Raw genomic sequence first — 14483 nt, 5'->3', positions numbered from 1 at the left:
GACACTATTATGAAATACTACGTTATGTAATATAAACAGGAGCAAAAATGCACTTTAATGTATTCACTTGCAGCGTGTCACCATGAGGTGGCGCCACCTCAACATAAACTAATGTAATACTTTTGTAATAGGCCTGTAGTTGGGCTGCAGATGGTTGTATTCTCCTTTGAAGTTCCCTTCACAGCACATGTGTATACACTCAATGCTTTGTCTCAAATTAATTGCCTACTTTGCACAAATCAAAGCAAATCTGTTCGACACAAATTACTGCTGCACATCAAACCCTTCCTCAGCTCACTATTAACTTTAATAAAGCAGAAATACTCCAACTCTGTGTTAACGTGATGAATGACACGGACATTGTCTGCATTAAATAGTTTATTTTGTATATCTTTTTTAAAATAGATATCCCTGAAACAGATTATACAGTCAAATCCCTTTTTGGATGAAAGTGCATACATTCTGTGATTAAAAAGTATGTTTTGGACGTTATTCATATTGAAAATGATAACGTTATCTAGAGAGTTAATATGCAGCAGACAGACATTGTTCTGTGTTTTAAAATCGAGGTAAACGTTTGGTTTCTTATCAGCTCTTGAGGACATTTGGCTCGCAGCCATTAGAAACACGAGGGATCCTGGTCCTGAGAATTTGATCTACAAAAAAAAAAAGAATTACGCAAATTAAAATCTTTGGATTGTTTGTCGTTGTGCTTTAGGAAACTGTGACGTAACGTTTTCTGGCGTTTTTATGGACCAACGATTACTAAAATAATTGAGACAATCGTGACGATAATCCTTAATTGCATAAAGTGATGTCAGTTTTTAGTAAAGCAGCCCTATCGCAACAATAAGTGAGCTAAATTGGACAAACAAATACTATTATAATTATGAATGCTGCTTCCGTGACATCTGAGGACGATGGTCACTTGCTTTCATGGTCCTTTCTTTTCTCAGATCCTAAAATTAAAAACACACAAACGCATAAAAAGGTGTTGATCATCTGAACCAAAGAAATTAAAATTCTCGAAATTATTTCTGTTATATTTTTGCAACTACAAGAAAAGTTCTCAAACAAACTGATTGGTGGCAGTAAAATAAAATTACGATTGATCTCGCCTGCTGTGTGTCGCCTCGTGGTAGTTGTTCTCCTCCAGCAGCTCCTCTATGATCCCCTGAAAAGGAACATGTGTACAGGAAGTCACATCCAACATGAACACGAAGAGGAAATTAAATAATTATGTTCCAAAATGAGACGGTAGGTCCAGCAGGAGAAAACAAAGGAGACACTTGCTCTCACGTATTAACACACATCTAAAGTATTGACACCGGCGGTTTATATTAAAGAAAATGTTTGATAAATTCTTGATTGCATGGAAGAGATAGTTCATTCACCATCTTACACCATCTCGCAGTTGGAGGAGTCTCTTTCCTGTACGGTACATATAAGGCAGTAGCCAGTTAGCTTAGCTTAGCATAAAGACTGGTGGCAGAGGGAAACAGCTAGCCTGGTTCTGCCGTAAGCGTAACAATATGATAATAATCTCACTAATGAACACTTTCTAACTTGTTGTTGTTTTAATCTGTGTGTATAAATAAAGTTGTGGTTTCACGGAGGTTGTGTGCTGGACGCAGTGGCTACCCGTTTAGCACCGCTTCCAGTCTTTGTGCTAAGCTAAGCTAACGTCTCCCGGCTGAATTAATATTTAACGGCCAAAGATGAGAGTGGTATCGAGAAGAGAATGAGCATCGAGTGTTTATTAATTTAGCCTTTAAGGTCTGTTGTTGCTTATGTTTTATTCTTTGTTTTTTTACTGTTTTATGGTCTTATTTCTTTATTTGCATTATTGTAAAGCCCTTTGGAGTGTTGATCTATGAAAGGTGATATATTTGATAAACCTTACATATTTCCACCAAAAAAATCAATGACACGTTTCAGAACAGGACACACAAAAGTCCATATATATATATATATATATATATATATATATATATATATATATATATATATATATATATATAAATTAAAAAAAACAGACCTGCATCTGCTGATAGGTGACTCCATCTTTGAGATTCCCGTCATCACCTGTGAGGGGCAGAAAAAGAGAAAATCACATTCTTGGCATTTTTTTATTTTACATTCAGCAACATTAGAGAAGGCACGAAAACGCACCAGATCAAGTAAAAAATGTCTTCTTTTTTTTAGGTTACGTAAGAGCAGATGTGCAGGGTTTCTGTGTGTGATGTCACTCACCTGAGCCGTCGGCAGCGCGGGGGTCTCCCGTGAAGTGGTGGACCAGAGGCCACCAGTCTGAACTGGTTGTGCTGAACTCCATCAGCTCTGGAGACGCCTGGAGGAGCTACAGGGAAACGCCCAATATCTCAAAATAGTAGAACAGAATTGGGATCTTACAGTTTGTTTGACTATTAATAACTAAAAGGAGGATTGTGTACTATAGTTTAAACCTTTTCAGTTATGAATTACGGATAAATAACGTATTTTTGCAAACCAGACTCTCAATTGTTTTCTTCAACAAACAGGAAATTTGATTTTATTTGCAGAAAAATAAGCTCTGCGGCAAACAAATGTTTATGATACTGAGAAGTATCACAAATGAACACCACTTTAATGATTTTACCCCAGTAACACGTACATTTTCAAGCTTTTCTTGGTCTTATGTGACGATGTATATTTTGGGGTTTTTCCGACCGTACAAACCTTGCTGAGCTCCACTTTGAGGTTGTATGGATCGCTCCCAACATGGAACAGAAACTTCTTTAATCTTTCAATGACCCGTCGCTTAATGTTGTGATGTGGAGCTGGTGGAAGCTGGACAGGAGGGAGAGGGGGGGGGGATATATATTTCTTATAAACATCTCCGTATCGGTCCTGAGTAACAGTTTTTTCAGATTGATGAATTCAGGTAAATAAAAGCAGAATGGCCGCGTTTCGACCCATATAATTAGTGGCGTTACCTGAGTGATGTATATAATTTTGTGCAGCTGCACGAGGAGCCTCTGAATGGGATCACGGATCTGCCGAACCTTGTCCTGGGAGACGCAGATCCCTGCTGACACTGAACCAAACACACACTAAATAAACAGGACGGACACATTTTATATCATTCTTGAGGATGAATCGGTACCTGGTCTCGATTTAATCTTTGCAGCACCGCTGAGACGAGAGGAACATTTAAAAAAGGCAGGTCAATGAATTGGGTCAAATGTGAACAATGGCCTCCATTTAGAGATATGTATTGTATACAAAATTATATATATATATATATATATATATATATATATATATATATATATATATATATATATATATATATATATATATATATATATACACATTTTGTGCTGACCACACAGATTTTTTTTAACTTACCCGGATTGAGTTGGTTCCGGTGTATTGTCGGCACTGGACTTTAATTCTTTGATAGAAATAAAACAAGCCAAAATCAAAAATACAGTGAATCAACCAATCTGGAGAAAGAATGGCCAACAATGTGCCAACCAGGAAGAGACTCAACGATACCAAAGAAAGATTAAAACTACAAAGAGACTAGTCTTTCCTATCCCCACGCACCCTGACCCAGGTGGTGGGGCCCTTAGCATGTCTCTATCCAGGGGCCCATTGTCATGTAATCACGATAAATACTCTCATAATGTATCTTGTAAGTTAGAACTAACCGCGGTGTTTCCCCGTGAAGCCGGTGGCGTCGATGTCGACATCCCCGTCTGAGGCGTCATCTAAAAACACGGCCCGTAATTTATTTACAAATATATAAATCCAAATCTTTTCCCGGCCCGTGTTAATTAAATTCAGCGCTGCACGTGAATAGTTTCACCTCGACCGATGTTCTGGTTCGAGCTGCCGGTTGCGGGAGAGCGAGGAGTTGGAGATTCAGTGTTCGTTAAGGATTTGTCCTGCAAAAAAAAAAAGTGCAGCGTGCATTTAAAAAAAAAAACCTGCAGGACAAACTAAAAAGATCACGGTATTTACCACTTTTAAATCGGCCTTTTCCAAAAATCCACTTCACCTGAGACGGGTCCGTCCGGCTCCCGTGCCTCTCCAGGAAGTACGTCTGCGCTCGCTTCCTGTCTCTCTCCGCTCTCCGTTCCAGCGCACCCTGAGAGGCGTAGAGGCCGTCCATCAGCCTCATCACCAGGTCGGAGATCCTGGAGCCGACGGCCACGATGTCCGGCCGCTGGTCCGCATCTGGACTCAAACACCTGACGGGGGGGGGGATAACCTTCTGATAGTAATATACACTCTAATAAATGTGATACACCCTAACCCTGTGAGTTTAAGCCAATAAAAGCCTTTTTTTTATCATCAATATACTGAAATGAGTGCCAGTAATGTGTTGAGGATACAGTATAAACTATAGTGGACTTTTCATACATCAATAACCATAATAATCCAAATAAAAGCCTCACCATCGGATCATGTCTTTGACTCTCTCTGAGAAAGCTCCTTCTTCAATGGGATCGTAGACGGCCTCGACAATCTACAGACATGAGAAGCAAAGGATGGCAGACGGCCGAGAGGAAAACTTGTTGGAGGCGTGTGTGTGTGTGTGTGTGTGTGTGTGTGTGTGTGTAACCTTGCTGGCCAGCGTCAGCATGTTACTGCTGTTGAACGGAGGCTGTAGAGCAGCCATCTGGTAGAGGATGCAGCCCAGAGCCCAGACGTCAGCTTTCTCTCCGTACGGCTCGTTCTTCACCACCTCTGGACTACAACACACACGCGCACACACACACACACATGCACGCACACACACGCACACACACATCACCTTTGATGAGAGGAATCCTCACTACCAAACTTGTTGTAACCAGGTCTTTGACAGAGAGCGGACACGTGTCCAAATATGACCTCACTCTCAGGGACTCCCCCTTAAATAGATCCTCATAAACACTTGCAAGACACACACGCACACACACACACACACACACACACACACACACACACACACACACACACACACACACACACACACACACACACACACACACACACACACACACACACACACACACACACACACACACACACACACACACACACACACACAGAACTGTTGTCAGGATCATAAACACATTCGAGCTGCAGCTTTTGCTGTTTTTTCTAAATTGCTCGCAGGCTGTAGGAACATGAAAAACAGCACAGCCATACTTCTCACCTCCTTCTGGTGTTCTCTCACCAAGCTTAGTTAGACATTTAATTTAAGACGCTCTTAGTAAGCAGGTTTTAAAGAGAAATAAATGGTCCTGATGGAAACTCGACCCCCTTAAATTAAGACCATTTCATTCTAAAAGCAGCGGGATGGTAAACCGTGATTCCCTCACCAGGAGTAGAGGATGGTGCCGACCACCGACGTCAGCTTGCTGTTCTCCTGTTTCTGCTTCGCGAGGCCAAAGTCGGCTTTGAGTAGAAGGAAGACAATTTATGAAAGGTTAAACTCTTACGTTGAGACGGGAGGAGGAGCGATGAACGGTCGACACTCACTGATGGTGACTTTGTCCTTTTCCCCCAGCATGATGTTGTTTGGCGTGAGGTCTCGGTGGACGATTCTCTTCTCCTTGTGCAGGTACCGCAACGCCAGACACATCTGAGGGAGTATGGAGACTTTGAGCTTTCTAATATCACGTGCTCTCAATCGCAACTTGACAAATATTGAGGTATTTTTACATGATGGTATTAGTACTTTTACACAAGTAAAAAAGATCTGAATACTTCCTCTAACAATGTCCACAGCAAATATTGAAGTACCCCCACATAATTGTTCTTCTGATAGTTAAAGGGATGTTGCCTGCACCCAGAGGCCCACTTCTCATTAACCAGCAAAATACAACCGAAGCTTTTGCGAGGTTCTAGTACTTTTTTTTTTTTTGTTCCCCCGTAAAATTGTTTATAAACGAAACCTAAAATTTGAAGAAATTCCCTTACGGTGTTCCTGAGACACCACGTCCACGAGAATGGGGGACAGACGTGGGGTCACAGTGACCTTTGACCTTTTGACCACTCAAAATCGAATCAGTTCATCCTTCAGTCCACGTGGACGTCTGTTCCAGATCAGAAGGCATTTGAGATATCCCATACGGTCAGTCTGCAACGACCCCAGTGCATTCTGGTTGTTTTAGGGTTTCTACCTTTGGATCAAAAGTGATTACTCGGCTCTTTTTCCTCTCCGAGTGCAGATTCTCAAAAGGAGATTTACCTTCCAGAGCTGTTACCTGTATGAATACATTCCAAAGCCGGTCTTCTGTGAACCTCTGCTGCTTCTCGTTGAGAGAGTTGAGGTGTTGGGCCAGCGACACGCCCTCGATCAGCTCCATCACGATGTACAGCTTGTCTCCTGGAGTCAGGAGTACGATGAGGGGCCTCTCATGTATTGATTACAATATATTGTCGTATCGTTGAATGATCCTCACCTTCCAAAAAGGTCCTGTAGTATTTAACAATGTTTGGGTGCGTCATCTAGAAAAGATACGCAATAAAAAATATATTGTGTTCAGATACATGTTATTAAATTAAGTCCCATGGCTGGGCGCCAACAAGGATTATTTTTAAACTACGATTAGTTATAGTCAGAGTTTAGCAAAACTAGGTTTAAATTAAATTAAGCAAAAGCTCTGTTGCACAATTAAAAAAACTAATCAACGTTTAGTAGATTAAAGTTTAATCGACATGGAGATGCTTGCTTATCCGCACTAAAACCAATAAATAAATTATTGTCGGAACCTAGAAAGTAAACTATAAACGAATATAACTTATTCCAATAATAAAACATTAAATATTTGCTCGCTAGCTAATTAGAGTTAATCATAACGGCTCGGCAGAGAAGATGTAGTTTATACTTTAAAAACATTTAGTAAAGTGAAAACTCTTCTCACAGTAAGAAAACTGTACATTTAATAGTTAATACTGGAACACAGATTAAATTGAAGTCCTAAGTTTTGGTGCAACAGAATGAAATTTAAATACAAATATAAACTTAAAAAGGAAGAAAGTTTGAATTTGATCTTTTTTTAATTATATGCTATAGTTTTGGTTTTAAACCAGGATTTAAAATCAGGTTTAAAAATGAATCACAGCCTCAGTAAACTGGAACTTTGTGCCTGTTCTTTGACGATCGTGAGCTCCGAGATGATGTTCTCCACGTTGCCGTCTCTGGACTTCTTGTCTTTGCCAAACGCCGGGTTATGGAGGTTCACCTCCTTCAGAGCCAGGAGGTTCTGGCCGCTCTGCTTCCGGACCTGTACCATGTGAGAAGACGACGCTTGTTTGCACGAGGTTTCAAAGAAGCCCAAAAAAAACCAACTTGACCCAAAACACAAAATGCTGCCGTTTGACCTTAAAGACGCTTCCAAAGGCGCCGGTGCCCAGATGGTCCAGGATGGAGTACCCGTTGATGACTTTGAGGGGAGGTCGGTTCTGGTCCGCAGCCTCGATGCCCTCTCGCAGACTGCCCAGTTCCTCTTCCTGCGTTACAAAACACGCAGGAAGTCCATCCCATTTCAAGGTAAAGAACAGTGATATTTCTTTCTTTTTTATGTAAAAAAGCAGCTGAATAAACAGATGAATGCATTTACGGTGTAGAGTGAGACGTTGGTTTGCAGTCCCTCGTAGGCCGCGAGCTCCCGCACGTAATGTCCAACGTCAATAAACAACTCAAAGAGGTCCGTGGGAAAGAGTCTGAAATGCATAAGAGATGACATAACGGCATTGGAGAACATTTTAAAGAGATTTATTTCCACAATAGTAGCCAAATTATGCATTAAATGAATTTAAGTTGTTGTAACGTCACCTTTTAAACAGATGTCTGTTTCTCTCCACGCTAAAGAGAAACCGGAGGGTCCGAAACGCATAGCACTATTTTGCAAAACAAAATTAGCAACATTTTACTTTTCAGGTGGTCTTACATTTACATTATAGTGACATTTAAAAACCTATTTGAAGTCATTTACCTGTAAAGATGTGACCTTTGGTCCAGAGTTGTGTGTCAAAATCAACTTTGAGACTATGTAAACCCCATTTTCCTGAGAAAAGAAATGTCAAAAATTAGTTGACAGTGTTTTTTAAATGTTCTACATATAGTAACTTGATATAAAGTCATACTTCATTCATTCCCATCCTCTCAATGCTCTTCGTGTACAGACGTTTGGATTACCTGCACAATGTGGTGAGCAGATGTGTCATCCAGACTGAGCTCAGTTAGCACCGTGCAGCAGGCTGGAAAAGGGATTAAAGGGGATACGACTTAATTCAAGAACTCATACACGCTCATCTTAAAGTCTCAGACTGTCCAACAACCAGCTGTGAGCATTAATAACGCACTCAGGAAGCAAAAGAGACTTAAAAACACGGACAGCTGTATACTGGAAAATCCAATGTTATCTTATTGGGACAGACATAACATCATTTTATTTATTTTAACCCTAATTTGTCTGTTTCTTTAGACCTTTGGAAAAAAGGAAATATTTGACTATTTCACTTCCTGTGCACACAGGCCTTTTTTCCACCACTTTGCATAATTAACACCACAGAATAACTCTCAAGTGAATTATTTTCCGTGCAATGCGTGGTGTGCGTTGCATCGTCCCTGACCTGCCTGCAGGGCCACGGTGTTGTCCGCCTCCTCCTGTGGGCTGAGCTCCTCCCTGATGTGCTCCCTGTGGACGCGTCCGGCTGCGTTGGCGCTGGAGAGCGTCTCGATGGACGAGCGGTCACAGACGTACTGCCTGTCACTGGGAGGGTTACGTTGTGTGTCACCGGGCTAAATAATGCCAACAACAGCACTTGAAAACAAAGCTTCGGAATTGCCTCCTCCATCATTGGCTTGTTAGAATACTCTGGAGGGGAAATCTGGTCGTTTTCTATATGATGTATAGTATTGTGGTAAATGTTGTGGTATTGGGCGATATAAATCTGAACCTTTTCACTTTCCAAATACTCTGAAGTACTGCAGACATGTTCTATAAAGTTGGAAACTCATATGAGACAGATTCAAAAAGAGGAAGGGTCCAAATTGATGCTTCAGAGGCTGAGAGTATATGCTTCCTCATACATGAGCACCAAAATCACTGGATCCTACAATTCCCATAATGCAACTGACAGCATATTTGTTGGTTGCCTGATAACTCTGATGCCTTTCCATGCCCCAGTTTCTTCTATAAATCTGAAGGCCCCCAAACTGAGATAATGAATCCATTAAAGGCTGCTATCGAGTTGCATTGTGGGAAATGTAGGATCCGTAGTTTATCGCACTTGACCACTAGAGACTAAAAGTCATCATATCTTGGCTTCTGTTGGTTAGATTTTGATCATTGTTATTTTAATCTGTCTCAACAATTCAAATTCATATCATGTAATATAAACGTAAAATACGCTTTTAAAATCGTTCAGTTTCGTAAAAACCTGTCGAGCAGCCGGAGAAGCTGCTGCACCCCGCCCCAGCTTCGGATCTCCGTCCTGGTGTCGGGATCCTCGCAGAGCTGGACCAGGACCCAGACGACGCTCCACAGCAGCTTAAGGTGCTGGCCGTACAGCAAGCTGAGCAGCACCGGCAGACCCTCCAGCTCCCTCACCTGGGCCCTCACCTGCCTCACCGGGGTCAGGAGCCTCAGCAGCTCCGCGCTCATCCTGGAGGAAACGCCAGGTTCAGTGTGGCCTCGCTCGTTTCCAAGGTTTTTTAGTTTTGTTTTTCATTATTTTTATTTATTTTGTATTTGATCAGCAACTCGTGAAGGAAGGAAATCACTAGAAATCACTTCTTTGTATTTGTTGTCACCGTCAGATGAATTGTTGTGTCTAACCTCTTTGACAGCAGGTCGTATTCCTGCAGTATTACAAGAAGGTGCTCCACTATGGGAAGATGGCCAATCTCCTGCTTGCATTCTGGGCTGCAGGGAAAAGCAAATGGCTTACAGCGGAGGAGATCATACATGTATTTAATGCATTAAATGCCACATTTGGTTACCTCTCAGCCAAAGTGGTGAGGGCCAGCAGGGCTCCCAGCAGCACACTGCTATCTGTTGTGGAGAGGAGCTTCACCAGGGTCTAGAAATGGTTTACTAAATGAGAGACTTGTCTGTTTTTTCTCCACGAAGCACATGAAATGTAGATAAATGTCAGATTATGAACCGAGATAAAGACACTCGCTGACTATCACGGCCTGCCTGAGGAGGTGTAGGGCTCTCAGAATCAGTTATCTCTTTTAAATCGCCTCTTCACACGCATTTTTACAGACTTTCTTTTATGTGATGTGCCAGAATGTCCTCAATAAGAAATGATACGGCAATCTGTGCATTCAATTAGAATATATCTTGTATCCTTGTAGCCTGATGTTGGTGCTAGACATTTAACATTAAGATTATAAATTGGGGAAAATGTATTTCCATTCTCAATTTGTAATTTAAAAAAATGACAAATTACTATATACACAAATTATAAGCCGTAAGTAGTGAGTGACCGGTTCCAGTGCACCAACATCAGGAATGAGTCTTACAGCTTGAAGTTTATCTCAGTCGTTAAAATGACATGAAAAACAAACACAACACATAATCACAGATGACCTCATCTCAAAGTATCACTCACCACGTGAGCACCGCTCTCTATCACCCAGACCCTTTGACCCCCGACGGCAGACAGCTTCTGAAACATGTCTGCAGAGCAATCAGTGTGTGTGTGTGTGTGTGTGCGTGCGTGTGTGTGTGTGTGTGTGTGTGTGCGTGTGCGTGTGTTCGTGAGAGTGTGTGTGTGTGTGTTTGTGTTGATATTGCCCTCAGATTACTCACAGGTCATGGTGACCAGCTTCTGCACAGCAAGCGCCTGTTCGCCGCTAGATGTATACACGGCAGTGACGTGCTCCATGTGCTGAGAGAGAGGTGAATGCAGGTTTAGGCCGGTGTTACGGTTTAAGAAGCGACCGTGTTAACTAGCGACTTTGAACGGAACGCGTCCGTTGCTGTCGTAGTTACAGACGGCTGTTGAAAATAGGAAGATGACACGTAGCCCTCGTGAATGCTGCATTGTTTAATTTGTATAGTATATATTATTATGTACATGAGAGGGTTTGACACTGTATTACACAATTGAAACCAAGCAGGCATTCACGAGGACAGCTACACCGTGTCCTCTATCCTATTTTTTCGAACGGCCGTCGTAACCAAGACAACAACGGACTCATTCGGCTGAAAAGCCTCCAGTTAACACGGTCGTCTGATAAACCGTAACACCGAGAAACATCTTTAAAGAGCGTTTATTTACCCTGGCAAGTAAAGGAACGCCCTGAAGCTGATGGAGGATTTTCTAAAAAGAAAAAAGAAAGAAAAAACATTTTTTCATACAGTGGAAATATTCATGTGATACCAAAATCAACTTCCATGTCGCACCTGATGGCAGGGATCTCTGATCAATAATCGTAAGCAGATCAGAACTCCGAGGGCGGACTCGGGCGGCGCGTGCTCGATCCATTCACTAAAGGGGGCGTGAACATTGTCGGTAAACAGGAGAAGGAGCGCTGCAGTGTTTCTGAGGATGCTTTACCTGCAGAGTCTGTTCTTCACCAAGGAGGCAAGAATGGCAGAGAAGAGTTTGTGCATCGGGTGGCTGCTGAAACACCTCTGGTCTCTGTATGTGACGCTGTAAACATAAACATATATATATATATATATATATATATATATATATATATATATATATATATATATATATATATATATATATATATATGTATAATTACGTCCAGATTACCGATTGTATTTGATCATAATTAATGTTCGACCATCAACAAAACTATACTATATCCTTCAAAACTATTGAGTGTGACAGGGTCCACTTAAATAACATCAAAATGCATTGCATCATGGGTGTTGTAGTTCATTATTTTCTCAACTCTCTGCTCTGGTCACATGCAGAGTAAAATGTGACAGAATCTGTGTGCATCTGATGTCTGTCCAGCTTCAGAATCTTGTTTACTATATATACACACACAATAATATAGTATGCATATTAGATATATGTTAAAAAACCTCCAGAATGTAGATATAAGTTAAACTTCAAAGTTTGAAGTATGTAAGTGCTATTACTGAAATGGAGATTTCCAATTTTTTTTATATTTTTTTTTATATATATTTTTTATTCATGTATTTTGCAGGGACAATGCACACTAATCAACAGTAGGACTGTAAGTGAGCCAGAGTTAGCCAGAGAGGCTAATTTCCATCTGCTGTCCCTGGCCAGATGTTTTTAAGGCAGCCTAAAATAACAAAATCTCAAAATAAAAATGGAAATAAAATTCATAGACAAACTGACAACAACATATAAACAAAACCAATACACAGCAAAAAGAAAGGGTACAGCAATAGACCAGAGACATACAAGTGGCAGCATGCATCAGGCAGAACAAACCCAGCTACAATACAACATACACATAAAAAACAAATGCACATATAGCCGAAACAAGCATCAGGACAGACAGCACATCAATGACTGCACACCTGATTGGCAACAAGCCATTCCTTCAGGTTATGCTTGAACGTGTTGTACGTGTTGTGTGCACGTATGTGTGGTGGCAGAGCATTCCACGAGTGACCTGCCTTCACTGAGAATGTAGACTTGCTAAACGAGCTCGACCTATATGAAATGACACAATCACCTCTTGTAGCAGATCTAGTGAGTCTGCTGCTTTCACTGCTTTGTTTAACAAATTCACTAAGCGGGGGCGGAGCCATACCATTTAAAATTTTAAAAACCAGACACACATCAGTGAATTTAATGATGTTCTCCCAACTCAGGATGTGGTGTTTTGTGAGAATATTGCAGTGATGGTGGTGTTTTTGTTTTTTATCAAGTATTTTGATGGCTTGCTTATGGAGAATGGGAATAGATTGAAAGAATATGTTTTGGAAATGACATACACTTTGTCATTTCACTAATATAAATCACCATTTAACTAATATAAATCTACTTACATGAAGACAAATATTTTTTTGTCATACAAGTTTTATGAAATGTTTAAATATGCAAATGCAGTATTATCTAAAGGGGAATTTAAGCAATATCTACAGACGCAAATAGACAAAGTAGTATAATTCACACCTAAATGTGTACTTTGGATTTTTTTTCTTTACACTAGTGCATGTGTTTGCCTTAAGAAAAGGCTGAAGTTGAGCCCTGGAAGCCTATTCATTGTGTGTTGTGCTCCTAAGTAGCTTTCAGATTATAAAAGGAGGAAAACAAACGACAGGAAATTGAATGAAAACCTGAACTTTTCCAGCTCAGAGTCCTCGCTGGCGATGTCGCTCTCACTCCTCTGTCTGTTAGTGTCTTTTGGAGGATGCAGGCCTTGAGATCTGACGCGCGCTTTACTGGGACTCGGCGCTGACACCTGCAACACAGGGAGTCGTGTACACATACACACAGGCCTGAACACGTAGAAGCTGCTTTTGGTCATCACATCTGGACCCCGCTGCCTCCGTGTGGAGATCATTTGTTGGTGCTCATCTCACCTCTCGTCTGGGAACGCTCTTGGCCAGCAGGGACTGAAGCCTCCTGAGGTCATGAGATGCCCTACAGAACAGGCTTCATCAGGCGATGTGCTTCAAACATATCAGGGAAATTCATCTTGAATTATGTAACAGGCTTTTTAAATGACTGGGAGCACATCACCCGGCTTACTTGCTTTGGATTCCTTTGGATTTCAAGGGAAGCTTTTCTCCTTGTCTAACTTTTTTAACTGGATTGGACATTTTCAGCGTCCCTCCTTTGTTTCCATGTGTGACCTGTTGTTCAACTTCAGGCACAAAGGGACATTTAGATAGTAGTGACACACTGATAAAAGTGATTATGAGAATATACAAGTTGTATTTAAGTAGTGTACTTGAGTACACTACTTAAATACAACTTTGAGGTTCTTGTACTTTCTATTTTATGCTACTTTCTTCACTACCTTGGATGCAAATTTTGCACTTTTTACACAATGTTTTAGACAACCCAAGTTACTTTTCAGATTTAGATTATTAACACAAACAATATATATAATGCGTTTTGTTTTGTAACACTTTAAAATGAACATTATACAATAATATTGGTCAATATTTTGCAGATTACAACGTCTTTTTTTGTACAGCTATTTACATATTCAAAGCAAATATATTACATATTCAATATTCTTGACCTTTGCAGTAGCTTACCTGTTTTTATATTTTTTATTTTCTCCAGCTGAATTGGGTGAGGCTACTTTTATTTTGATACTAATATTGCCTACTTTAAGTACGATTTTAAATGCACGAGTTACTTGTAACAGAGTACACAGCAGCCTACCTCCTCCACCTCTGTGATACACGGACTAACTGGATTGGACTGGTTGAACTGAGTTGGTTGGCAGTTAGAACAAGAAAAGTAATTACCTTCAGCAACGTGTACAGGCAGTTGGTTTTTATTAGCTATAAAGAATATTTGTTTGTTTC

At 40.8% G+C, this 14483-nt stretch overlaps 1 protein-coding gene across 1 annotated transcript; it reads right to left on the bottom strand.

The window, feature by feature from the left end:
• Positions 1-451: 451 nt before the first annotated feature.
• On the bottom strand, positions 452-13763 carry nek10 (NIMA-related kinase 10). The gene is made up of 35 exons (XM_034553685.1): positions 13693-13763; positions 13524-13584; positions 13278-13402; positions 11560-11655; positions 11406-11490; positions 11281-11322; positions 10809-10887; positions 10609-10676; positions 9992-10071; positions 9828-9914; positions 9430-9654; positions 8620-8759; positions 8183-8244; positions 7980-8051; positions 7820-7884; positions 7605-7707; positions 7366-7494; positions 7131-7268; positions 6444-6489; positions 6246-6367; positions 5518-5620; positions 5358-5433; positions 4613-4742; positions 4446-4516; positions 4046-4238; positions 3854-3932; positions 3696-3755; positions 3391-3436; positions 3146-3174; positions 2976-3076; positions 2719-2829; positions 2254-2359; positions 2039-2085; positions 1107-1174; positions 452-959 (listed from the first exon to the last, which is right to left on the bottom strand). Exons 1-35 carry the CDS (start codon positions 13761-13763, stop codon positions 953-955), a joined length of 3123 nt encoding a protein of 1040 aa, XP_034409576.1. The 3' UTR covers positions 452-952.
• Between the last annotated feature and the right edge of the window lie 720 nt (positions 13764-14483).

The sequence above is a fragment of the Cyclopterus lumpus genome, chromosome 16 (genome assembly GCF_009769545.1).
Source record: "Cyclopterus lumpus isolate fCycLum1 chromosome 16, fCycLum1.pri, whole genome shotgun sequence".
Lineage (NCBI taxonomy): Eukaryota > Metazoa > Chordata > Actinopteri > Perciformes > Cyclopteridae > Cyclopterus > Cyclopterus lumpus.
The sequence above is the reverse complement of the archived record's forward strand: the minus strand, read 5'-3'. Positions and strand labels throughout refer to the sequence as shown.

Excerpts from the sequence above, each read along its gene's own strand:
- nek10 (XM_034553685.1), bottom strand. The coding sequence starts at position 13,763 with ATGTCCAATCCAGTTAAAAAAGTTAGACAAGGAGAAAAGCTTCCCTTG. Across the intron at positions 13,403-13,523 it reads AGAGCGTTCCCAGACGAGAG|GTGTCAGCGCCGAGTCCCAG; the intron begins GTGAGATGAGCA and ends CCTGTGTTGCAG. Across the intron at positions 5,621-6,245 it reads TTTGGAATGTATTCATACAG|ATGTGTCTGGCGTTGCGGTA; the intron begins GTAACAGCTCTG and ends ATACTCCCTCAG.